This window comes from Nicotiana attenuata, chromosome 9, assembly GCF_001879085.1.
Source record: "Nicotiana attenuata strain UT chromosome 9, NIATTr2, whole genome shotgun sequence".
Lineage (NCBI taxonomy): Eukaryota > Viridiplantae > Streptophyta > Magnoliopsida > Solanales > Solanaceae > Nicotiana > Nicotiana attenuata.
Window position 1 is genome coordinate 15412667 of NC_031997.1, and position 25480 is coordinate 15438146.

General features: G+C 41.6%; 1 protein-coding gene and 1 non-coding gene across 2 annotated transcripts; one reads left to right on the plus strand and one right to left on the minus strand.

Moving 5' to 3' along the window:
• On the minus strand, positions 17651–18775 carry LOC109232091 (tetrapyrrole-binding protein, chloroplastic). Its single transcript, XM_019397750.1, has one exon. It carries the CDS (start codon positions 18675–18677, stop codon positions 17892–17894), a length of 786 nt encoding a protein of 261 aa, XP_019253295.1. The 5' UTR covers positions 18678–18775; the 3' UTR covers positions 17651–17891.
• On the plus strand, positions 19364–19435 carry TRNAT-UGU. Its single transcript has one exon. It is a non-coding gene; the product is annotated as a tRNA-Thr (tRNA).

Here is a 25480-nt window from a genome sequence, read left to right on the forward strand (position 1 = left end):
AAACATTGATATTTTCTGAAGATTCTTTGCTTTATTACATATATGCAAAAGACACCTTTTCTTCAAATCCGTGTCTAGCTTTTCTCCCACGATCCAAGGAGAATCCGAATATTCAAAGGATCATCAATTATTTATGTGAATATCGTTGAATCTCACCCCTTTTCGGTTACCTCACTTGCAATTATTTACATAAATGCCATTATATACCATTTATTACTATTTAATGTTACTCTTTGTTCTTGGGCCATTGAATATTGTATATTGTTACACATTTACTGCTATTTAAATGGAACTTGTGATATTTTGCCACGAAATTAGTTAAATAATTTTTTGGATATTAATATTGGCTAAGATTAACTCTATTCTATTAGAAAATCTAATTGTTTAAACCTAGATCTAAATTATGGGTCAACAGTTTGGCGCCATATGTGGGGATTTTCTAAACCAATCTTTTAGTTTTCATCAGATCTACAACTCACGCGACTTGTTAATCTAACAAACCACAAGGTTTTTCTCCCCTCTCTGTGCGTACAAAATTTCCATGGCAGGTAACCAAGGAAACGGAACGAGGGAAACAGACAATGCTCCTCTCAACCTCATGAATGCTATCAACGAAGGCTACGACACCCATGATGAGAAGATAATGCTCACGGCCTCTCCTAGACGAGAAAGGTCACCCCCACCTTTCTGCAGCATAACAAAACCAAACGGGAAAGGACCCTCCACGTCCGCAGGAGAGGGGGCGCCACCCGCTATAAAAATTCTCCTCGAAGCATGGCTAATTGATACCCTAGTTAGCGTGTTCAGCAAACAAGCTCCATGCACGACTACAGAAACCACGAGAATCCATGCAGCACAATAAGGGAACGTAAAGGACGAACAACCAAACCCTCGACTTCAAGTAAAACTCACAATGTTACTGACAATGCAAGTGACAACGTCCTTGCTGTCATGGTGAAAAGAATGGAAGAAATGGAAAACAAAAATAAGGCGCTCAAAGACCAAATGAGAGAGCACCAGGAACGAGTAGACAAGATATCTGGCGCCCCCAAATTGCTTCCAAAAAGGGACGCCGGTAGGTTCATAGAACATATAGCGTGGAAGCGGCTCCTCATGCCATACCAAAGACCTTGAAGATGCTCCCATATCTCAGAATATACGATAGGATAACTGACCCTGAAGACCATGTGACTAACTACGTCACCGCTGTGAAAAGAAACGACCTTACCAAAGAGAATGTGTCATCTATTTTGCTGAAAAAATTGGCGAAACCCTCACTGGAGGGGCATTAACATGGTATTCAACAGTTATGTTCCATAGAAACATTCAAAGCGATGGTTGATAAGTTCATGATGGCACATATCGGGGCCAAGAGAGCCAAAACAATTGTGAACGACATCTTCGCCATCAAGCAATCCCTAAGAGAGGGACTGAGGGACTTCCTCGCCCGATTTAACAGGGTGAGGATGACCTTACCAAAAATTTTCGGAGGGATGGCCGTTGCAGCCTTTCACAATGGGTTGAGCAGAAGGGTTCGAAAGCGACCAAAAAGCTGTTGAGCCGGTTAATGAAGTATCCACCAACCACTTGGGATGAAATTTATAATGCCTACTCTGTCGAGGTCAGAGAAGATGATAACAACCTCAACGGACCAACTCGACGACTCACCTCGATACAATCCGAGCCCAGGAAAAAATGCAGAGATAATATGAGGAGAGAACATCCAATATCGTGGCCAGGCAGGGAAAGACACCAACCCTATGTCAGGACGCGCTACCTGCCCCCCCCCCCCCCTTCGTTATGAAGACGGCCCCTAGGCCGAGATCAGGAACTCACAGGAACGATAGAGGTATGCCCCTTGTTATCTAGCCACAATTTTTATGGTTAGAGGTATGCCCCTTGTTATCTAGCCACAATTTTTATGGTTCCCATATAGAAGTAGTTTACGCCCTTGAGAAGCTCGGAACAAAGTTAAAATGGCCGCCAAAGATGAGGTATGATCCAAGCACCAGGAAATTCAACGCCCTCTGCGAATTCCACCAAGAACGTGCACACAAAATAAAAGACTACATCGCCCTAAAGCTAGAGGTAGCGAACCTGCTGCAGCAAGGCACCTCAAAGAACTGCTCAACGACAAAGGCAGGAACACCTTAGCAAGGGGTCAAGAACGCCCAGGCTCGCCAAAGCCCCATTCACCAGCTCGTACCATCGATGGCAACGACGCCTCTATCAACGGCATCAAGTTCACCGCCACCCGTAAGCTCAAAAAATTGATCACCTACGAAAGATATGATAGACTCGAAGAGAGTATCATCTTCGATGAGTCAGATGCCGACGGGTTGACTTTCCCTCACAATGATTCTCTTGTACAATGCCACCGCGTACAATGCCATCGTAAGACGACCATGGATACACCCCATGAGAGTCGTCCCCTCCAGCTTATACCAACTACCAAGTGATCAAATTCCTAACACCTTGGGGAATATTCAGCATACGAAGGAAACAACACACGTCCCGTGAGTGTTACCAAATCCCTATGGACAACAGGATAACTCAATAAAAGAAAGATAAGGAAAGAGAAGCATATCAATCAGTAGGGTCGAGGTCGCCACAAGATGAAGCCAAGGAAGTCATCACGGACCTCGAAACGGCCAAAGCCGTAGAGTCAACCATGAAGATCTCGATCCCATCCAATTAGACCATAGCAACCTCAGTTAAAAAAATTCTACATAGGTTACAAACTCTGAGAACCAGGTAAATTTAGTCAATTTATAATAACTAACGTAGATTTGTTTGCCTTTACCATGCAGATAGGCCACGCATCCCCAACGAGATCGCCACACACAAACTGAACATCGACCCTGTCTATCCCCCGGTAAGGCAGGTCCGACGAAAGTTCAACCTCATCATCAATAATGTCGTTCACGAGTAAGTAGAAAAGTTATTGGCAAACGGATCCATCTGGGAATCAAAGTACCCAAATGGATTGTCAACGTAGTGATGGTCAAAAGATAAATATGAAATAGAGGATGTTTGTGGACTTCACAGGCCTAAACAAAGCATGCCCGAAAGATTCATTCCCGCTGTCACATATCGACCAACTCATCGACGCAACGGCGTGGCACGAGCTGTTAAGTTTTTTGGATGCATACTCGGGTTACAACTAGATATTCATGGAGAAAGAAGGCTAAGAGAAAACTACGTCCATCACCCACGGAGGAACATATTATTATAGGGTCATGCCGTTTGGGTTGAAGAACGCAAGGGCTACCTATCAAAGGTTGGTCACAAAAATGTTGAAAGACCAACTCGGCAAAACCATGGAAGTATATATCTATGACATATTGGTCAAATCCATGAAGGCAAAGGATCATATCGATCACCTAAAGGAAGCTTTGATATACCAAGACAGTATGTGATGAAACTAAACCCCGAGAAATGTGCGTTTTGCGTTGCCTCGGGAAAACTTTTGTGCTTATTAGTATTGCAGCGAGGAATTGAGGTCAACCCAGATCAAATAAAGGCTATTGACGGGATACTTGAGTACTTGACCACCAAGAAGCAAGTCCAAAGATTGATTGGTCAAATTGCCGCCTTAGCTGGATTTATCTCGTGGTCGTGCGATAGATGTCACAGGTTTTTTGGCATACTAAAAAGGATAACGACATCGAGTGGATGCCCGAGTGCATACAAGCACTGCGAGAATTGAAGGCGTATTTGTCATCACCTTTTTTACTCTCGTAGCCCGAGCTTGGGGATCAGCTCCTCGTCTACCTCGCCGTCTTCGAAGTAGCAGTAAGTGCGGTCCTGGTTCGAGAAAATAAAGTTACATAATATCCTATTTATTATATCAGTAAAACACTTGTCGATTTCGAGACGAGGTACCCATACCTCGAGAAATTAGCCCTGGCCTTGGTCGTAGCTTCACAAAAGTTTAGACCCTATTTCTAGTACCACCCTATCTAGGGCGTCACCACTTTTTCTTTAAGCAGCATTTTACATAAACTCGAGCTATCGGGGAGGCTGGCCAAATGGGCCATCGAGGTAAGTGAGCATGACACATATCAGCCTCGAACATCAATAAAGTCGCAAGTGTTCGCCGACTTAGTCGCATACTTTTGCGCAAAAGTAATGCCTGAGGTCGAGAAGGAAGCCGCTCATGCTTCTCTTCAAACACAAGACCTCTAGGTCCTATAGACCGACGACACAACTAATTTATTTATTTAGATTTATTTATATGTTGCAAATTTTTTAAAAGAAGGGGAGCCTTGGCGTAGTTGTTAAAGTTGCTGCCATATGACCAAGAGGTCACGGGTTCAAGCCATGGAAACAGCCTCTTGCAGAAATGCAGGGTTAGGCTGCGTACAATAGACCCTTGTGGTTCGGCCCTTCCCCGAACTCTGCACATAGCGGAAACTTGGTGCACCGAACTACCCTTTTTTGTTGCAAATTTTCAGAAAGGGAATATATTCAAGGTAATATTCAGAAGGTTAAAGATGAATACGTTTACCTTTATTCATATTTGTATATTATTTCCTATAATAATAAAAAGTGACCACTTACTTACATGTTTTCCCATATTTCAAAGAACATAGTGTATGAGATAAAAATTATCCTAATTATATGTGGGCCTAGTCAACAAAGAGAGTCTTCGGAGGCTCCCACCGTCATCAATGTGTTCTCAACAAAAATGAAGGCGAGGTTGATGTGATCTTACGAAGGACGAAGACGAGGTCAAGCTGACTCAGCAAAGGAACGAGGACTAGCACTCCCTTTAGAAGGACAATAACAGCTAGGTTTAATGATAAGACTTTAAGGAGAATATTCCTGTGAATATTTCTCCAATATGTATTATTAGAATTTTTGTGGTCTATGTGCCCTTATAAATAGAAATATATGTAGCTACAAAGGGGGATGGGACACTCATTGTAAAAAACAATATATTGACATTCTCTGAAGATTCTTGCTTTATTACATACATACAAAAGACACATTTTTTTTAAATCTGTGGCTAGCTTTTCTCTCGCGAGTCAAGAAGAATCCGAATATTCAAAGGCTCGTCAATCATTTATCACTGTTAGGAAGAATCATTGAATCTCACTCCTTTTCGGTTACCTCACTTGTATTTATTACATAAATGCCATTATATATCATTTATTACTATTTAATGCTATTCTCTTTGTTCTTGGGCTATTGAATACCGTATATTGTTACACATTTACTGCTATTTAAATGTAACTTGTGAAATTTTATCACAAAATTAGTTAAATAATCTTTTGAATATTAATATTGGCTAAAATAAACTCTATTCTATTAGAAAAATTAATTGTTTCAACCTAGATATAAATTTTTGGTCTAACACATAATAAATTATAACTTAATTATAGTATTGTTTGTATAAACTCTTTGTTAAGATAAAAAAAAATAAAGTTACAAGTCACAAGTTCCATCATTGTTTTTGAAATGAGATAACAATAAAAAGGAAGTGTGACTAACTTAGTAGGCGTTTGGATATGAATTCTAATTTTTTTTTTTAAATTTGGAATTTCACTAAAATTTGAATTGAAGATGAAGTTGTGTTTGGTTATAATTTTTGCAACATATCTGGATTTTTTTTTTTTTCAAAATCCGTGAAACATCCCAATTTGATTATCCTACTTGAAATAAACAATCAAAATGCTATTTGTTTAATTGTTGTCATATTCTGCTTTACTGCAATACATAGAAGATGCAAAATCAACTAGAACTGATGTTTCACCATCAGTCGCCAAAGAAGTATCTGCCAAAGATGAAAAACTGATGGGGTCATTTTAGAAATTTTAAAAATATAGGGTAAATTGGTAAAACTAAAACTAGCAAATTTCCATTTTCAATTGAAAAAGTGGTGAGAACCAGTTTTTCAAATTTAAAAATAAATTTTCAAGTGAAAAAGGAAAAATTGATAAGAATGGGATAACGAAACATTGTTTTTAAAGAATTATCCCAAACACCTCAAAGTGTGTTTTTTTATTATTATTATTTTTAAAAGCACCTCAAAGTTTAAAAAAAGACAAGTTAATGGAATGAATAAGCGAAAAAATACAAAGGGGTGCGAATTTCTAGTGTCGCCAGATTATTTTATTATCTTTGTCGTGGTGCCATAGGTGTTCTCTAATTGTTTACTAGTACTATATAACAGTCCATTTGAAGGGGTCAACCAACGGAAGGAATTCAAAAATAATCACATTTTTAAGTGGTCATTCGAAAATAGTCACAATTTTAAAATTAATCAAAATTTAACTACTTTTTATGTAAAGATAAATCTGAACGAAACATTGTTCAAAATCAGGAAAAATACTCTAGTATAATATATTGGAATTTCAAGTATACTATATTGGAGTTCCAGTATACTTATGCTAGAACTCCAGTATAATATACTGGAGAGTTCCAGTATGATATACCGGTCCAGCATATTATACTGGAACTTTCCGCGTGTTTGAGTTCCAACATAATATGCTGGAAGTTCATACAAAGGTGCACCGATCTCCAGTATATTATGCTGGAACTTTTCGTGTTGCAGCAAAATAGTGGCTATTTTTAATGACTTCTCCAAATGCTGGTTATTTTTTAATGACCAGTCCGAAAACTGGCTAGCCCGTGCTATTTTTATTAACATATAGTACAAACAATTTTTTGTTAAACAGAGTAATCATAGAATTTACAAGATTTTGTTAAAAAACTAATTTTAAAATTAAACCAGTAAAATTCACTTATAAAAAAAAAATTAACACCAAGTTTGTAAAAATCTTTGTTAATATATCTTCTTTATTGCCCCAAAATGTGTAACCAAGAATTATTGGGATGAAAATTACAGGTGATCTGAGCTTACATTTCAACAGAGAACAAAAAATGGTAGATGATCTTTTTAATTCACTATTGGTGCTTGTTTTGGGCAGCAATTGTTGTAGAGGTACGCAATGTAATCCGAACATTATGATTATTAGAAAGGCTTAATACATATTCCCCCCTCCTTCCCTTTTTGAACTTATACAGAAATTCCTTTAACACACCCCATCTCAATAGAAAAATTTTACACACCAAACATTTCCACTACCATTATCCCCGAAAAACTAATGCAGTATAAGTTAGCATATTAAATAACACGCGAGTTATGTTATGGTGTAATTCGTATTTTTTTTATGCAGAATAAAATGTGAAATAAGAATATACTATATAGTAACAATATAAAAATATTGAATCGACACAGGAAAATTGCTATTTAAATATCTGGGGATTCCATTGTCAATTAAAAACTCCAATGGCAGTCATTAGTGGAGAAAATCATTGCTAGAATCTATTCCAGGACAGCAAAAATCTCATATGCTTTGGCATACAAGCATACGGGCCACAACTCTTCACTTTGCCTATGAAAGTGATTAAACTAAAAGATGGCTATTGTAGGAGTTGCCTGTGGTCTGGCAAGAAAGTAACTCACGTTTCAACTTCGTTCCATTGTCATTTCCGTTTCAAAGATAAATTACTATATTTTGAAAAAAAACCGTGACAGAGAGAAAAAAGGCAGTCAATTGTACAAAGCAACTCACGTTTACATAGAGTTCTAGAAAAAAGCCGTATGTAATTTAGACAGCTTAGGTCACACGGCTCTAACTTGTAACCTATAAGTCACATAAAAACAACTTTATCGTTACTTTAAAGGTTCCTTACACATAACTGTTTGAACAAAATGTCTACGACTCTTTTGTCAACTCCAATTATCAATAATAAAGAAGGTAAATCTTAGCCAAGCATAGTTAACTTCAGATTCAAACTCGTATAACGAGGAATAACGAAAGATAGGAACACATTAGATTTATTGATGTGATAATTTTGCATCAAACACGAGAGAGGAGCTTACATCTGAAGCGAGAAAGAATCGTAAATGAAGGGGTAAAGAGGAAAAGTGAGACCGATGTTCATCCGAGAGAGATTCTTCTTTTCTCTCCCTCTTCTTCTTCTTCTCTTTTCCTCCCTTGTTTTATTGTCCTTCTCTCTCTCGAAAAATCCCACCCTCTCTTCTGAGCTTGCATACCATATATATATAGTTCCCAGGACTTCTATTCAATGGTCTCTGACCAACGGGCTTTCGATTACTTGACCCCGAGGATGGTCGGGGAGTTCTTTGCTATTTCGCCAACTGGGCGGGATCCCAACTTGGTCGACCCCTTATCATTTCTATTTGGGGCGACCACTACGGTCAGATTTTGACCCATACAGTTAGTCCCTCCGTCCGTCGAGGTCGTCTCTTGGCGGGTTCGACGGGCGGACTCTGTCGATTCGGAAGTTAGGAGAGATTTGAGTGTTTACGCCTTGAACGAGGTTTTCAGATCAAGGCGAAGGCGTGGCGCTTCAATGATACCCTTGGACCATCGCATCCGTTCGGAGTTGAACCGTTGTGTCGATTTGAAACTTCGTTTGTAATCACTGTCATTATGACCCGCGTTCCTTATGGGTTGAACCGTTTCTTGTGCCGTATCAGTTTCGATTGGCGACTCTTGGGTTTTCTGCTCGGGGCACTTATGCTCCTATAAATAGGGGGAACACACCATTCTGTTGCCATACTTTGTCGATTATCAAAGGAATTTTGCGAGTCTTTACCTTCTTCGATACTTCAGATTTTCTGTTCACTCTTTTGTTAGTCGGAAAATTGACGTCACCGTCTTACCTCTTACTCCCCCCTGCTTATTCACTCTGCTCAATTGAGACAAATGGTTGGTACTTCCTCCCTCGCCGACAGACTCGCTGAAGTTCTGGTGCCGGAAAATGATGCTCTTGCCCCCGAAGGAGTGGAGATGGTGGAGGATGAGGGGGTTCCAACAACGGCTGAAATATTACCCCGTCCGGGGAAGCCATGGACCAATTTTAACAGCCTTGCCGGAGAGGAATCGGAGCCTGTTTCCTCTATTATGGATGGAGCGGCGATTGCGGAGCTTAAGAACAAATGGGGGATTCCGCACCATGTTGAGATGTTACTGGCGGTGCGAGATGATATTGTACATTTTGACCGCCCCGGATATTGTGCATCTACACCTACCCTTTCATTGTCGGGTATACGCTTCCTCTTCCTTCCTTGGTGGTAGACTTTTGCCGTTTCTACGAAGTATGCCCGGCTCAACTTTCGCCGTACGTGTACAAACTGTTCTTCATGCTGCTCAAGTTTGCGGAGCTTGCCGGTCGGGAGGTCACTCTGGGGCATATGCTCAATATTTTTGCCCCTTAACTCATTCGAGGTACGATGATCCATATGCGCCATCGAGGAACAAAAAGTCTGGTGGTGAAGACGGACGATAGAGCCAATTGTCGTTTCTGGGAGAGCTACTTTTATGTGCGGACTGAGCATCTTGTGACGGACTCGGCAGGGTTCCCTGAGAAGTGGAACTTCGCACGTATGTTTTTTTTATCTCCTGTCGGGGTGATAGTCGACCGTTTTTCTTTAGGCAGCATTAAATCGTTTACTTTTGTAGTCGAGAGACTACCTCCCGTGCCTGTTGACGATATCTGCGAATGGGTGAATACCATTCTCCCCCATACGGTGGGGGTCCGCGAATGGGCGTCCTTCTACGAGAAATACAGGCGTAAGCCTCTTACTGCTAAGTCGACTTGCCGCAGCTTCTTTGTTCTTCGTCTTGCAATTTGACCTGGTTGCTTACGCGACTATTACTGTTAATAGGGAGAGTGCGAAGGACGAGGTCCCCTCCGCTCGCATTCCGTCGATCGACGTCTTCTGCTCAGCCTGCACCGAGGTCTGCTGCCCGTTCTACATCAAGGGCTACTCAAGCTGAACCTATGACGGGAGCCGTGTGCATGAAAACTGTTCCTCGACCTGGGACTCCGGCTCCTACTGCCCGTTCAACGGGTGAACCTTCCCATGCTAAGGACGGGGAGGGTCCATCGAAGAGACGGCGAGTGGAGTCCGAAATGGCTTCTTCAGCAACAGTATACCCAGATGGAGACCTTCCTTTGACGATGATTGAAATGGGTGGTGACGCTACCCCAATCGCGGAGGTAAACCTGGCGATCGAGACCAACACGACGGTAGAGGCTTCGGCTACTGTGATTGATCAACAAGCTACTGTGACGGGAAGTCGGAGTCCCGAGGCCACTGTTGCCACCTTGGCGGGCCTTCATCTGCCGGACCGAGTCGTGCTTCATCTTCAGTTGCCGAGAGGGGCAAGGGTGTCGTGGTCGACGACAACGAGTCTAAATTCGATCTTGATCCTGATGATGTTAGAATGTTAGAGGAGGGTCTTACCCGCATGGTGGTAAGAGTGGGAGGTCCGTCCCGTATACTTGAGATTCCGTCGAAGATTAACCTTCTGCGGGATACAGAAGACTTAGTGCCACAGTTCGACCTTTTGTGCTCTGCTGTAGAGTGTGAGGCTCTTAGGGACGTTGACTTGATGCATGAGGTGGCCGCTATGAACCTCAGGGTAAGTTTCTCCTCTTTGTTCTTTCTTTATTTTTTTGTGCTCCTTTTGTTTTTGGCGACCTTGACCTTTACCGACTCATTTTCTCTTTATTTTTGCTTTCAGTCGTATATGCTGGAGATTGAAAGTGCTCGCAGGGCCGACACTCGGGCCAAAATTTTCCTGATGATGTTAGAGAAGTATCAGCTCTACCACAATAAGTGCCGTGAGATGCACGAACGGCTCAGGGCGAACGCCGGTAATCAGTCTCTCGGGGAGGAACTAGAGAAGAGGGATCAAGAGCTGATACAGTCTATTCGCAGGAATAGCGAGCTCAATGAGCTACTTCGTGTGAAGGACGAAGAACTTGAGTTGGGAAAAGGGGTCGCCGCAGAGTGTGAGCATCTTCAGGCGAAGGTGCGGTCGTTGCTGTCCGAGTTGGATAAAAATACAATCAGAGTTGAGGCTTTGAGTGCGGAGTGGATGGGGAAATTAACCGAGCTAGAGAGGAAGGTATCTGAGTTGGAGAGTGCCAAAAGTGCTTGGGTATCATCTTTAGCGAGGGCGGCGGCGTTGGAGGATACTATCTGCATCCTTCAATCCGAACAGGAGTCCGAGTGGGTGACGGCTATGCTGAGAGAGCCGAGGCTTGAAGAGCGCATTGGCGAAATTGACCGGGAAGTTTTAGCTTTGGGAGATCGGGTCGCCGGTCTTGAAGCCGAAAAGGCACAATTGTTGGCCCAGGTCGAATCTTCCTCCGCCGTTGTCCCGCGCCATTTGCACGAGCTCTGGTTCCATGCCGAGGCCCAGAGGGACATATACAAGAGCTTGTGGGAGGGGGCAATATTTCTGAAGCCGCTTATGAAGGAGCTCGGGCGAAGGCACGAGAGGCTCGTGTTAACTATGGCTACGATCCTGCGACACCGGAGGCCGGCGAGGATGACGCTGATGTAACGATCCGACCGGTCGTTTTGAGCTTTTGCACTTTGATCGCCAGTTCTCAGGCATGACTTGCCCCGTGTTATGTATTATGACGAATGTAGATTGTTGGTTTTGGTTTTCAGGAAAATTTAGGATGAATTTGAAAGAACAATTTCAGTTGAAAACTTTGAGTTTGGAAGGTTTTACCGAGAGTTGACTTATTTGTATATGAGCTCGGATCGGAGTTTTTATGATTTGGTTAGCTTCGTTAGATGATTTGTGACTTAGGAGTGTGATCGGAAGTGATTTTGGAGGTCCGGTGTAGAATTAGGCTTGAATTGGCGAAGTTAGTATTTTGGCGAATTCCGGTTGATAGGTGAGATTTTGACCCGAGGGTCAGAATGGAATTCCGAGAGTTGTTGTAGCTTCGTTAAGTGATTTCGGATGTGTGTGTAAAGTTTCAGGTCATTCGGACGTCATTTGGTTGGGTTTTTGATCGAATGCGAGTTTCGGGAGTTTTAAAAGAACTTAGGCTTGAATCCGATGTAAATTGATGATTTTGGTGTTGGTTGAGGTGTTTTGATGATTGGAGCAAGTTTGAATGATGTTTTAGGATGGGTTGGCACTTTTGGTTGAGGTCCCGGGGGCCTCGGGGTGATTTCGGATGGCTATCGGGATGAATTTTGGACTTGTGTTGTTTCAGAGATTTGCTGGTTCTGGTATTTCCGCATCTGCGAAAAGGGGGGCGCAGATGCGGTTCTGCAGATGCGAAAATGGGGTCGCACGTGCGAGAGGTTCTAGGGAGGCTGGGTTCCGCAGGAGCGGATAGAGGCCCGCAGAAGCGGAGACCGCAGAAGCGGATTTAGACCGCAGAAGCGGTCCTGGGCAATTAGTGAAGCTCCGCAGAAGCGGAAGATTTCCGCAGAAGCGGAAGTCGCAGAAGCGAAAAGCGGACCGCAGATGCGAAAAAAATGTCTGGGCAGAAGGGTTTTAAAAGTTCAGTTTTGTTCCGCGAGCTAAGCTATTTTTCCTCCATTTTTGAACATCCTTGAGAGCTTTTGGACGGGAATTGAAGGGGATTTCGACTGGGATTGATTGGAGGTGAGTTCTATGATCTTAAAACACGATTATTATGTGAGATTAACCTTGAAATTTATGGAAATTAAGCCTAAAATTGAAGAACTAGGGCGTGAGTTTTTCATATGTCAAATTGGGATTTGATGGGTCATTTGAGCTCGGATTTGAGAGTTCTTGGTATGTATGAACTCGTGAGAAGATAAGGAATCTATTAATGTGAAAATTTCTGAGATTTGAGAAGTGGGCCCGAGGCTCGGGTTTTGCTAATTTCGAGATTTTTAATATTTTTCGATTGTTTTCAATTGGGTATTGTTCCATTGGCATATTGTGACGTAATCGTTCTGGTTTTGGATAGATTCGACGCGCGTGGAGGCCGATTTGCGGGGCAAGGGCGTCGCGAGCTAGGGATTTCACCGGTTCGAGGTGAGTAATGATTGTAAATGATATCCTGAGGGTTTGAAACCCCGGATTTGCACAACGTAGTGCTGTATTGAGGTGAAACACGCGCTTACTAGCGAGCGCGGGGTTGTTTACTACTCGGGATTGTGACTTGGTCCGTCCCGATTAATATTTTTACCGCGTATTTGACTGAAATGTATTTGTTATCAACATGATTTGGGTCTATTGCCATATTTTGGGCTTCATGCCGACTGCTTGAATCCTTCATGGATTTTTATCACTGTTTCCTCACTATTTTGATATACTACTTGAACTCAGTCCTGTTGATTATACTGTTTTACAAACTCAGCTGCTTTAACTGAACTTTGAGACTTAAATGATATTTCCACTGTTGTTTCGGCTGAGCACTACTATTTTATTGATGCCTGAGGGGCTTATGATGTTTTCTGGACTGAGTGAGGCCGAGGGCCATATGTGAGGAGGCTTTCAGGCCTCGAGTGTGATGTGAGGAGGCTTTCAGGCCTCGAGTGTGATGTGAGGAGGCTTTCAGGCCTTATGTGTGATGTGAGAAGGCTTTCAGGCCTTATGTTGATATAGCGTTTGGGCCGTAAGGGGCCCCTCCGGAGTCTGCACACCCACAGTGAGCGCGGGTACCCATATGATCTAAGAGTGAGCCCGAGGGGCTGATGCTATGCTGAGTGACTGATACTGAGCCCGAGGGGCTGATACTGTTCTGAGCGATTGATATTGAGCCCGAGGGGCTGGTATTGTTTTGAGATATTGCCCGAGGGGCGAACTTTTATGTGCTCATCTTGCATATTTACTTGCCTTTTTACCTGTTATATTGTGGTATTTGTGCCCGAGGGGCGGATTTTCTGTGCTGATCGGCACAAACTGTTTTGAAATCATTTCGTAACTGTTGAAAAGTTCATTTTCAAAGAGATTCAAACGGAGCAAAGATATTTTCCAAAGATTTCACAGTTTCACTGTTTTCTCAAAGGATTGTACCCTGCTTCTATACAACATGATGGTTTGCTTTACGTCATTTCTTACTGCTCAGTTGTTATTTACCTTTATTACTCACTGAGTTGGAGTACTCACTTTACTCCCTGCACCTCGTGTGCAGATGCAGGTTTTTATTCACCCGGTAGAGGGTTTAGGCCGATCAGAGGCAGAGTTACATGAGTTAAGGAGGTGACTGCCAGCGTTCGCAGCACCATGTTTCTCTCTTTTGTTCATTATTCCGGTTTTGTATATTTTAGGCCTTGTAGTGGATTTACATTCTGACAGATGCTCGTGACTTGTGACACCCCGATTAGGGCTGTGTTGGGTTGTATTTCCGCTGATTAATATTATTAAGTCATATTTAAGCTGTTTATTTATGTTTAACTATTTTTGAAAAGACGAGTTGGGTTAGTTGGCTGGCCTCGTCCTCACGAGAGGCGCCATCATGACCAGTGCGGGGTTTGGGTCGTGACAGCTGAGGAGGAGTTTCCTGGAGATGGTAATGGGGAGGACGACGGTGATGACGCCGAGTGAAAAGTTGTAACCTTAGGCTATTTTTTTATCTTTTCTTTTTCTGTTTCTTGTACTGGGCCGGTTTTGGTCGTGTATAATCTGCGACCATTTGCGCAACTATCTAAATAAAAGGGAATTTTGTCGTTGTACGTCCTTTGTATTTTTCTCCCTTCCCTTTGCTTTACACATTTTTTTCTTTGCTTTGGCATAGACTTTCAGATTTTGTATGGTGAATTCCTGATTTTTTAGGGAAGCCAATTTTAGCCGGATCAAGTAGGATTTCATCGCACGAGTCCAAATGGAGTCTCTGTAGATTCGCATATTTGGATAGGATTTCGCTTTTGACTTGTCGCTTTAAGCAGATTCGTCTTTGACTCAAACGAGGTTGTATTCGGCTTCGTTGTTTTGGACGGAGTCGGTCTCGACTTAAGTCATTCGGCGAGGGTTGAACTGTTGTTGATTTAGGCGAAGTCACTCTTTTTATATGTATTCTAGCGAGGTCGAACTTGGGGTTTGTAACGAAATCAATTTCTTAGTAAAAAGAAAAATATCTGACGACGACCGGTAGCTGCAAAGGCGTTATTGAGAGTAAGGCCGGGATGTCAGCCCGTACGATTCGAGCAAGGTTGAATTATTTTTTAATGGGGATGGCCCTTGGCCGTAAGGGTGTTATTTCGAGCTAATGTCGAAATATTAATCTGTTGTGGTTCAAACGAGGTCGAACTCTTCTCTTTGGCGTGGCCCTTGGCCGTAGGGGTGTTATTTCGAGTTATTGTCGAAATATTAATCCATTATGGTTCGAACGAGGTCGAACTCTTCTTTTTCGCGATGGCCCTTGGCCGTAGGGGTGTTATTTTGAGCTATTGTCGAAATATTAACCCGTTATGGTTCGAACGAGGTTGAACTCTTCTCTTTGGCGATGGCCCTTGGCCGTAGGGGTGTTATTTCGAGCTATTGTCGAAATATTAACCCGTTATGGTTCGAACGAGGTCGAACTCTTCTCTTTGGCGATTGCCCTTGGGCGTAGGGGTATTATTTCAAGCTATTGTCGAAATATTAACCCGTTATAGTTCGAACGAGGTCGAACTCTTCTCTTTGGCGATGGCCCTTGGCCGTAGGGGTGTTATTTCGAGTTATTGTCGAAATATTAATCCATTATGGTTCAGACGAGGTTGAACTCTTCTTTTTGGCGATGGCCCTTGGCTGTAGGGGTATTATTTCGAGCTATTGTCGAAATATTAACCTGTTATGGTTCGAACGAGGCCGAACTCTTCTCTTTGGCGATGGCCCTTGGCCGTAGGGGTGTTATTTCGAGCTATTGTCGAAATATTAACCCGTTATGGTTCGAACGAGGTCGAACTCTTCTCTTTGGCAATGGCCCTTGGCCGTAGGGGTGTTATTTCGAGCTATTGTCGAAATATTAACCCGTAATGGTTTGAACGAGGTCGAACTCTTCTCTTTGGCGATAGCCCTTGGCCGTAGGGGTGTTATTTCGAGCTATTGTCGAAATATTAACCCGTTATGGTTTGAACGAGGTCGAACTCTTCTCTTTGGTTATTTCATTGTCAGATTTTGGCGAATCATCGGCTACCATACTCTGTGTAGACGTCGGAGCGGATCTTGGCGTACTCGATACAACCATTTTTTTTGGAGAATTTTGGGTGTCCCCTGGGGGAGTCCCAGTTTTGCTTAATTTCAGTGTTTCCTAGGTGAGTTCCAGTTTGCTTAATTTTGCTTTCTTTGTAGACTACCTTGATGGGGAGTGTAAAATGTTGCTTTGTTTCATTCATTGGAGAGTACTATACATGTCCATTTCATACATATATTGGATAAGTTTCCTTGTATCTAGTCCCTTCATCGTTTGTCCTGGAGAGACAATCGGCAGGCGGGGCGATGAACTATACCTTAAACTTCGAGGCGTCCCCTTCATCGCCTCGTTAAAAGCCTCCACGGGAAAACCCAATACAACCCAGGCGAGGGAAAAAGAGTACGACTTGAGGGGCGTCAACTTTCAAAAGTTGAAGTGTTTGAGATGAGCGACTTTCCAGTTATTTTGTAATAGTTTTCCTTCCATTGTTTCTAGCTGGAATTCCCCTTTGCTTGCTGCCGCTGTGATTTTGTACGGCCCGTCCCAATTGGATCCCAGCTTTCCTTATTTCGGGTCTTTAGTCGCTTGCCCGTGCGATGCTTGTGTTCCTATTTAGACAGACAACAAAGGGGAAACCAAAATGAGGCTCTCCTTACCTTGATCCAATGAGTCGATGCACGGGGGTAGAATGGTGGTTTTTAGATTCGGTGGCCGTATTCAGCTCCTCCACAGTTTTAGAGTTGCCCTAACTCCGCGTGTGTTGAGTTCGCCTTAACTGCTGTGGTGTTGAAATCGAGTCCCGATTCGATCTCGTCTATTTCACACCCACAAACAAGGGAGACATGTCTTACTTTTTTCATGGATCATCCGATGTGGGGGGGGGGGGATGTGAGAGTAGGGCAGGATGTGCCGATTCTCTTACCGGATTGCGCGGCAGGTGTTGTCTTCTCGTGTGTGGGCTTTTTGTGGATATCGGTTGTAACTCCTGCTTTTATATAGCAGCCTGATATATCTGGATTAGCATGTGAGGTTTACTTACCACTCTCTCGGGTGGGTGGTTACATTTCACCGGTTTTGGATCTGAAGGAAACTAGGAAATTTGGCTAAGAAATCCCCACAGACGGCGCCAAATTCTTTGAAGAAAATGTCTACGACTATTTTGTCAACTCCAATTATCAATAATAAAGAAGGTAAATCTTAGCCAAGCATAATTAACTTCAGATTTAAACTCATATAACAAGGAATAATGAAAGATAGGAACACATTAGATTTATTGATGTGATAATTTTGCATCAAACACGAGAGACGAGCTTACATATGAAGCGAGACAGAAAGTAAATGAAGGGGTAAAGAGGAAAAAGTGAGACCGTTGTTCATCCGAGAGAGATTCTTCTTTTCTCTCCCTCTTCTTCTTCTCTTTTCCTCCCTTGTTTAATTGTCCTTCTCTCTCGAGAGAGAGAAAAAGCCCCCCCCCCCCCCTTCTCTTCTTAGCTTGCCTGCCATATACTATATATATATAGTTCCTAGGGCTTCTATTCAATGGTCTCTGACCAACGGGCTTTCGATGACTTGACCCCGAGGATGGCCGAGGTGTTCTTTGCTATTTCGCCACCTGGGCGGGATCCCAACTTGATAACCCCTTATCATTTCTATTGGGGGCGACCACTACGGTTAGATTTTGACCCACACAATAACAATGCCAAAATTAGATGAGAAGGCAATGAAGAGTATTGCACTGTCAATGAACCATGTGATACAAACACATTAAACCCCAAAAATAAAATAAAAAACTAGAAGAAGAACCTCCAACTGATGTATTTTTCATAAGAACACGTTAAAAAAAAAGGGCTCTAGTTCATTCATTTTTTATCACACAATGCTACTACTTTTTTTGTGTAGTGATTAATAATCACTTATACAAATAGAGTGAAATGACATTTCAAAGTTCAAAAGCTGTAATCAGGTTTACCAAATAATTTACTCCTCAAACCACCCAACAATCCTCCTTTGTTTAGACTTGCTTTATCTTCCCCAGAAATACTTGCTTGTTTTTCCTCATCTTTCTCTTCTTCTCCTTGTTCAACAAATGCAGGATGAGTAAAAATGCTACTCAAAAGTTGAGTTCCTCTTAGTGCATTTGTTAATGGCAAATGTCCTTCTGGGGTTTCTTCATTTAATTCCCAAATAAATTCATTTGGAAATGCCCTGTAATTATACTGCTCTACTTCACTGCTTTCTAGTTTCTTCATCCACCCAACTTTAATAAAAAAACTAGTAAAATCTCTGTTCACTTTGTTCCATATTTTCTTTTGAACACTGTACCCAAATTTGTTGTCGCTGTATTTTTTCCAAAGGGAATCAATTTCTTTGAGGTCAGATTCTTGAATGAACTGAACTTCAGAGAAGAAAACATAGCCTCGTTTAACTGCTGCTTCTCCTGCTAAAACTATGAGTAGACGCCGAGTTTCCTCATCAGCTTGTCTGAAATCTTGAGCTGATAAGTGTTGTTCAAGAATGTCAAATGGGGTGGTGGGGGTGGTGGCAGGGGTGGTGGCAGGGGTGGTGGAGGAAAGTGAAAAAGTGATGAGATTGTGATTGGAATATGAAGTTGAAGAGGGGTGTTTGATAATTGGTTTGAGAAAAAAGGAAGAGGAAGAAAAAGGGCAATCAATAGAATGCCTTCTCCTTATTGTATGGTGGTGATGAATAGACTTGAATGAATTAGTTGCCATTTTCTTGAGATAGTTTCAACTTTCAAGGAAGAAGTGAATTCTTGAAGTACATTTTCGTTAAGATATAAGAACATGAAGAGGGGGGGCGAAAGAGAGGGGGGATGAGATAAGAAATGAGTGAGAGTGAAAGAAAGAAGTCATCAAAGGAAATATAGTGCTTGAATGAGATTGGCTAGATATGGGTGAGTTTGGATACTCTCTATCACTATCTTCTATCTCTATGGACAAAAAAATACAAATTTACTTATTAACACTTTGACCCCTTTGTTTCTCTTTCAATTCTACTTTTGTGGCATCAACAAAGAATTTTCTAAATATATTCATTGTAGTTTATGGTGGTTGTTGCCAAGGAAGGAATTTGGTAGACCACCATTCGTTCAATTAAGTGGGACCACTAATTTGAAGTAGCTGCTCCTCCGAGTTTTCTTAGTATATATTATGATTACGAATAAGTCGAATTTTATCCACTAATTTAAGTAACTCATAATTTTAGTATTCACAATTGATATAAAAAAAAAAAGTAGTTTTAGAACATGGTTTTCACTTTTCAGGAAGAAGGGTTCAATTAGACGCGACTAATAAGTTTGTCAATCTTTGCAGTTTGCATGTATCCCTTAATAAAAAATAAAAATAAAAAAGAGGCTTTGATTCTAATTATTATATAAATTTGCAAGCTAGGATACAAAGCCCCTATAGCTCAGTGGTAGAGCGTCAGTCTTGTAAACTGAAGGTCCGTAGTTCGATCCTGCGTGGGGGCATTTTATATTTATTTTGCTGTCCTAACATAAAATGGCTTTTTACATCTTTCGTTTTCTACACCTACTCCTACTTATTTGCTTTTGCTAAACAAAAGCTTGGATTACTGATTCTGCTTTATTCTCACTATTATTGTCCACCTTCCCTTATTTGATGATTTAGTTCAGTTTAATGGGTTCAAATAGCGATATTCAAACTGATTTGTCGTGCTAATATAATTAACATCGGGAAAAACAGTTACATAAAATAGAAAGAATGTTATTTTTTCACTTCTTTCACCAGAAATTTTAAGAAAATGATAGAATAGTTGAATTATATACACTATTAGCGTAATTTAACTAGCTATAACAAATTACTTTCAAGTTATCATATCAGACTTGATAGAGAATTAAAGATTATTATGGATTCACCTAACAATATGTTATGTGACAATATTGTAAAATGCAGAAAAGGAAATTAGTAAAAGTTGAGGGGTATTTTAGCAATTGTTAGTAGGGGTAGTTAAAGGTTGTTAAAAGCCTGTTAAAAGTCTGTTAGGAGCAGTTATGTTAGAAAAGGAATTAGCACTACTTAAGTGGATACTCGTATTGTATAAGCAGCTAAGAAGAATAATACGTCTCTCTCTTTCTTTTTCAGTCCAAGTTTCAATCCTTGTAAATTGTTCAGGAGCTATTCTTGTGCCCTAGTTCCTTAGATTTACAGAATTACAATTCATTCTTTTAGCACATTCCATTTGGTATTAGAGCCTCAGCATCCTTGGCCGGAAAACATGCCGGAGGCGACGAGAAATGGCGAGATGCGTCGAGAAATTGAAGAAATTAGAGAACAAGTTAAGGCGATGGGAGAAAAACACGATGAGGTGATTGGGGAAATTAGGCAACTAATAGCAGCAATGGCGGCCAGTCAGCAAGCACCGGCGCCACCAGTAGCGGTTCCTCCAGCTGCGATTCATGAGAACGATGAAGATTTTCTTGACAGAGGCAACTATCCTGATAGAGGTAACCCTAATTACAAATATTCTCGAGTCGAATTTCCTAAGTTCAACGGGAATGATTTAGAACGGTGGATTTATCGATGTGAGCAATTCTTTGAATACGAGGGAACAGATGAGGAGAAGAAGGTTAGAATAGCAGCCATTAACCTAGAGGGTAGGGCATTACAATGGCATCGAGCAATGATGAAGGGCAGAGTGGGTAGGGGATTACCCAATTGGAATGGCTACCTTAGGGGGTTATACCATAGATTTGGCCATACTTTACATGAAGATCCGATGGCAGAGCTGATTAGCTTGAAACAGATGGGGAGTGTGCAGGAATTCTTGGATTCTTTTGATGGGTTGTTAAACCAAGTGGAATTATCTGAGGAATACTCTATCAGCTATTTTTTAAAGGGGTTAAAGCCAGAAATTGAGGTACAAGTTAGGATGTTATCTCCACGTACTCTAACAAAAGCCTACAGCCTAGCCAAATTAGCTGAACATTCCCTGAACTTGCAAAGGAATCAGAAGAGTTCCAGACCCTTGTTACCTACCCCAGCTCCTTCTGGGAATTCAAACTTCAGGGGACACCCACAAATTCAGGGGGTTGGGAGTAGCAGAAATGTAGAAGGGAACAGGTTTTGAGTTCCAATGGGAAATCTGTAGTGAAGGGATCTAGGAGGTTATCCACTGCTGAGATGGATGAAAGAAGAGCCCAAGGATTGTGTTTTTGGTGTGATGAGAAGTTTGTCCCTGGTCATAACTGCAGGGGAAGAAAGCAAATGTATCTGCTAGAAATAAGAGAGGACGAGGAAGACTGGAAGGTTACTGAAAATTTCAGTGAGGAGGAAAATAGAGAGGAATCAGCTTTAAGTCCTCAGATGTATGTTCATGCACTAGATGGAACGGTAGACTACAGAACAATGAGGGTAAAAGGGGGTGTAAAAGGTAAGATGGTACATATTTTGATAGATACAGGGTCTACTCATAATTTCATGGACTTGGATGTAGCTAAGAGATTGGGGTGCAAGCTGGAAACTATTTCTCCATTCTCTGTAGCAGTTGCTAATGGTAGCAAAATTCACAGCAGGTACATGAGTAAGGGAATTACATGGAAGATGCAAGGAGTGGAATTTAGAGCTGACATGTTAGTCATGCCTCTAGGGGGAGCAGATCTTGTCTTGGGAATACAATGGCTAGTCACTTTAGGAGACATTAGATGGAACTTTAGGCAGTTGAAGATGGAGTTCCAAATTGGGGAAAAAAAGGTGTCACTTAGGGGTAGCCAACCAGGTGATCCTAAGCTGTTAGACAACCACAAAATGCAAAGACTACTGCACAAATCTGGAGAATTGAGCATGATGATCACAGCTTATGTTCAACCAATCAGAGGGGAACTTGCCACTTTGAACTTCCAACCAAGGCAGGACTCTGATGATTTACAGAGGTTAATAGCCAAACATACTGGTCTCTTTGAAGCACCTAGAGCTTTACCTCCTCATAGAAGTCATGATCACAAAATTATACTGAAGGAAGGAACTTCCCCTATCAATGTCAGACCCTACAGGTATGCTGCTAACCAGAAAGATGAGATAGAAAAAATGATCAAAGAGATGTTGGATTCTGGCGTCATCAGGCCTAGTGTAAGTCCCTATTCCTCGCCTATTGTCATGGTCAAAAAGAAATATGGTACTTGGAGACTTTGTATAGACTATAGACAATTAAATAGTTGCACTGTTAAAGACAAATTTCCAATCGCTGTGATAGAGGAACTATTAGATGAATTGGGAGGGGCAAAGTTTTTTTCAAAACTAGATCTAAGATCTGGTTATCACCAGATTAGGATGGCTGACCAAGATATTGAAAAGACAGCTTTTAGATCCCATAATGGACACTATGAGTTTGTGGTAAAGCCCTTTGGGTTAACCAATGCACCCTCCACTTTTCAGAGTTTGATGAACCATATATTCCAACCCTTCCTCAGAAAATTCATACTAGTATTCTTTGATGACATACTAATATACAGCCCTTCTTGGTCTTCACATTTAGTACATTTAGAACAAGCTTTCAAAATCTTGGAGGATAATAAATTGTTTGTCAAGCTTAGCAAATGTACATTTGGTCAGACAGAGGTAGAGTATTTGGGCCACATTATCACTCAACAAGGGGTAGCAGCTGACCCAGGGAAGGTGAAGGTGATGGTGGAGTGGCCTGTACCAAAAAATGTAAAGGAACTCAGGGGATTCTTGGATTTAACAGGGTATTATAGGAGATTTGTAAAGGGGTATGGAATAATAGCTAGGCCTCTGACTGACCTCTTGAAGAAAGATAAGTTTGAGTGGTCTGAGACAGCAACTCGGGCATTTGAAACTCTCAAGTTGGCTATGAGTACAACACCTGTGCTAGCACTCCCAGATTTTTCCCAGGAGTTCATTATTGAAACCGATGCATGTGGGCATGGAATATGGGCTGTACTGATGCAGGGGGCTCATCCTCTGGCCTATTTGAGCAAAGCTTTGCATGCTAAACACCAACACCTATCAGTATATGAAAAGGAGATGATGGCCATTGTGACTGCAGTTGATAAATGGAGACCATATCTCATTGGCAGGCATTTCCTTATTAAAACAGACCACCAGAGCCTCAAGTATCTTCTGGAGCAGAGGGTTTCCACTCCTAGCCAACAGAAATGGGTTGCTAAACTCATGGGGTATGACTACAGCATCATGTACAAGAAGGGGAAGGAGAATGTAGCAGCAGATGCTTTATCAAGGTTTCCTATGGACAACATTCAACTCTTGACTATCTCCACTGTGTCCTCAAACTTCCTTGCAAGAGTGATATCATCTTACTCATGAGATCAAAACCTACAGCAGTTAGCATCTCAGCTTAGTCAGAATGCTTTAGCCAATCCTATTTATTGGCTAAAGGATGGCATCATTTACAGGAAAGGCAAAATAGTGGTTGGACCTGACAAGCTTCTCAGAGATGACATTTTGCACTTCTTTCATGATAGTGCTGTTGGAGGTCATTCAGGAATGGCTGCCACTTTGCATAGAGTGAGTCAAGTATATTACTGGAAGAAGATGAAAACAGGAGTCTATGAACACATCAGGAGCTGTGACACTTGCCAAAGATGTAAGGGTGAGAATGTGAAATCCCCAGGCCTATTGCAACCCCTACCCATTCCTGAAAAGGTATGGCAAGATATCAGCTTAGACTTTGTTGAAGGATTACCTAAATCTCACAACAAGTCAGTAGTATTGGTGGTTGTTGATAGGCTCAGTAAATATGCTCATTTTATCAGTCTGGTTCACCCCTACACTGCATCAACAGTGGCCCAGGCCTTCCTAGACAATATATACAAATTACATGTGTTGCCTCAAACTATAGTGAGTGACAGGGACACTATCTTTTTGAGTAAATTCTGGCAGGCTCTTTTTGAGGCTCAAGGAGTTCACTTGCATCACTCTTCTGCCTATCATCCTCAATCAGATGGGCAAACAGAGGTGGTCAACAAGTGTTTGGAGAGTTATCTCAGATGCATGTGCAATGACAGACCCAAAGATTGGGTGCATTATCTTCCCTTAGCTGAATGGTGGTACAATACTATCTATCACTCTGCTATCAAGATGACCCCTTTTGAAGTTTTATATGGTCAAAAACCACCCCTCCATCTGCCCTACATCCCTCATAGTTCAATGGTAGATCAAGTTGACAGGAGTCTCCAGGCCAGAGAGACCACAATCAGAATGCTCAAGTATCATCTCCTGCTAGCCCAATCTCGGATGAAGGCTCAAGCTGACAAGCATAGAACTCCCAGAAGTTTCAATATAGGTGACATGGTTTTTGTGAAGCTCCAACCGTACAGGCAAATCTCCTTGAAGAATCACTCCTATCATAAGTTGAGCCCAAAGTATTTTGGTCCCTTTAAGGTCATCAAAAGAGTGGGGACTGTAGCTTATCAGTTGGACCTACCCCCACAAGCAAAGATCCATCATACATTTCATGTCTCTCAGTTAATGTCACACACTGGTACTGCTGCAGCCACACCTAACCTACCTATTTCACTATCTCCTCATGGGTATATAGTACTGGAGCCGGAAGAGATTTTGGACAAAAGAGTACTCTCTAAAAATAACAGACAGGTCACACAGCTTTTGGTGAAGTGGTTTAACTGCCCTACTGAAGATAGCACATGGGTCGACTTGCATGTCTTACAACAGCAATTTCCAACTTTTGCCCTTGAGGCCAAGGACTCTTAAGAGGGGGGGAAGTTGTTATGTGACAATATTGTAAAATACAGAAAAGGAAATTAGTAGAAGTTGAGGGGTATTTTAGCAATTGTTAGTAGGGGTAGTTAAAGGTTGTTAAAAGCCTGTTAAAAGTTTGTTAGGAGCAGTTATGTTAGAAAAGGAATTAGCACTACTTAAGTGGATACTCGTATTGTATAAGCAGCTAAGAAGAATAATACGTCTCTCTCTTTCTTTTTCACAGTCCAAGTTTCAATCCTTGTAAATTGTTCAGGAGCTATTCTTGTGCCCTAGTTCCTTAGATTTACAGAATTACAATTCATTCTTTTAGCACATTCCACAATAGTGTAAAAAATCTTCACATTGTGACGTTCACAAGCCATAAACTCACGACTAAAGTGACGCCCTTTGATATGAACAAAACATAGCACGGATAGCAAAGCTAACATGGCCAGACACACTCTTTAGCTTCAAGAGTCAATATTGCTGGTTTCATATTTAACTTATTTACAGTTCGAATTTTATAAGTTACTAAAATCAACTTCCTATCCCTTACTTTATATATATTTTTTGCAGAAAAGCCTCGGGATAATACATAATTATCCCATTAGGATTGTACCAAAGTTTCAGTTGCACCCTTTAAAAATATAGGTATCCTATCACCCCCTTGCATTTGTTAGAATTGCATTAAATACCACATTTTTGGTTGACGTGACACTTGGTGTGTTTTATATTCGATGACAAAAAATATCATTTTCATTATGTTTTTCTTTTCCTTTTCTCTTTCTCCCTTCTTTTTTTTGTTTTTTTCTTTTTCT

What these genes read in the sequence shown, in the direction of transcription:
- LOC109232091 (XM_019397750.1), bottom strand. Translation starts at nt 18,677, where the DNA reads ATGGCAACTAATTCATTCAAGTCTATTCATCACCACCATACAATAAGG.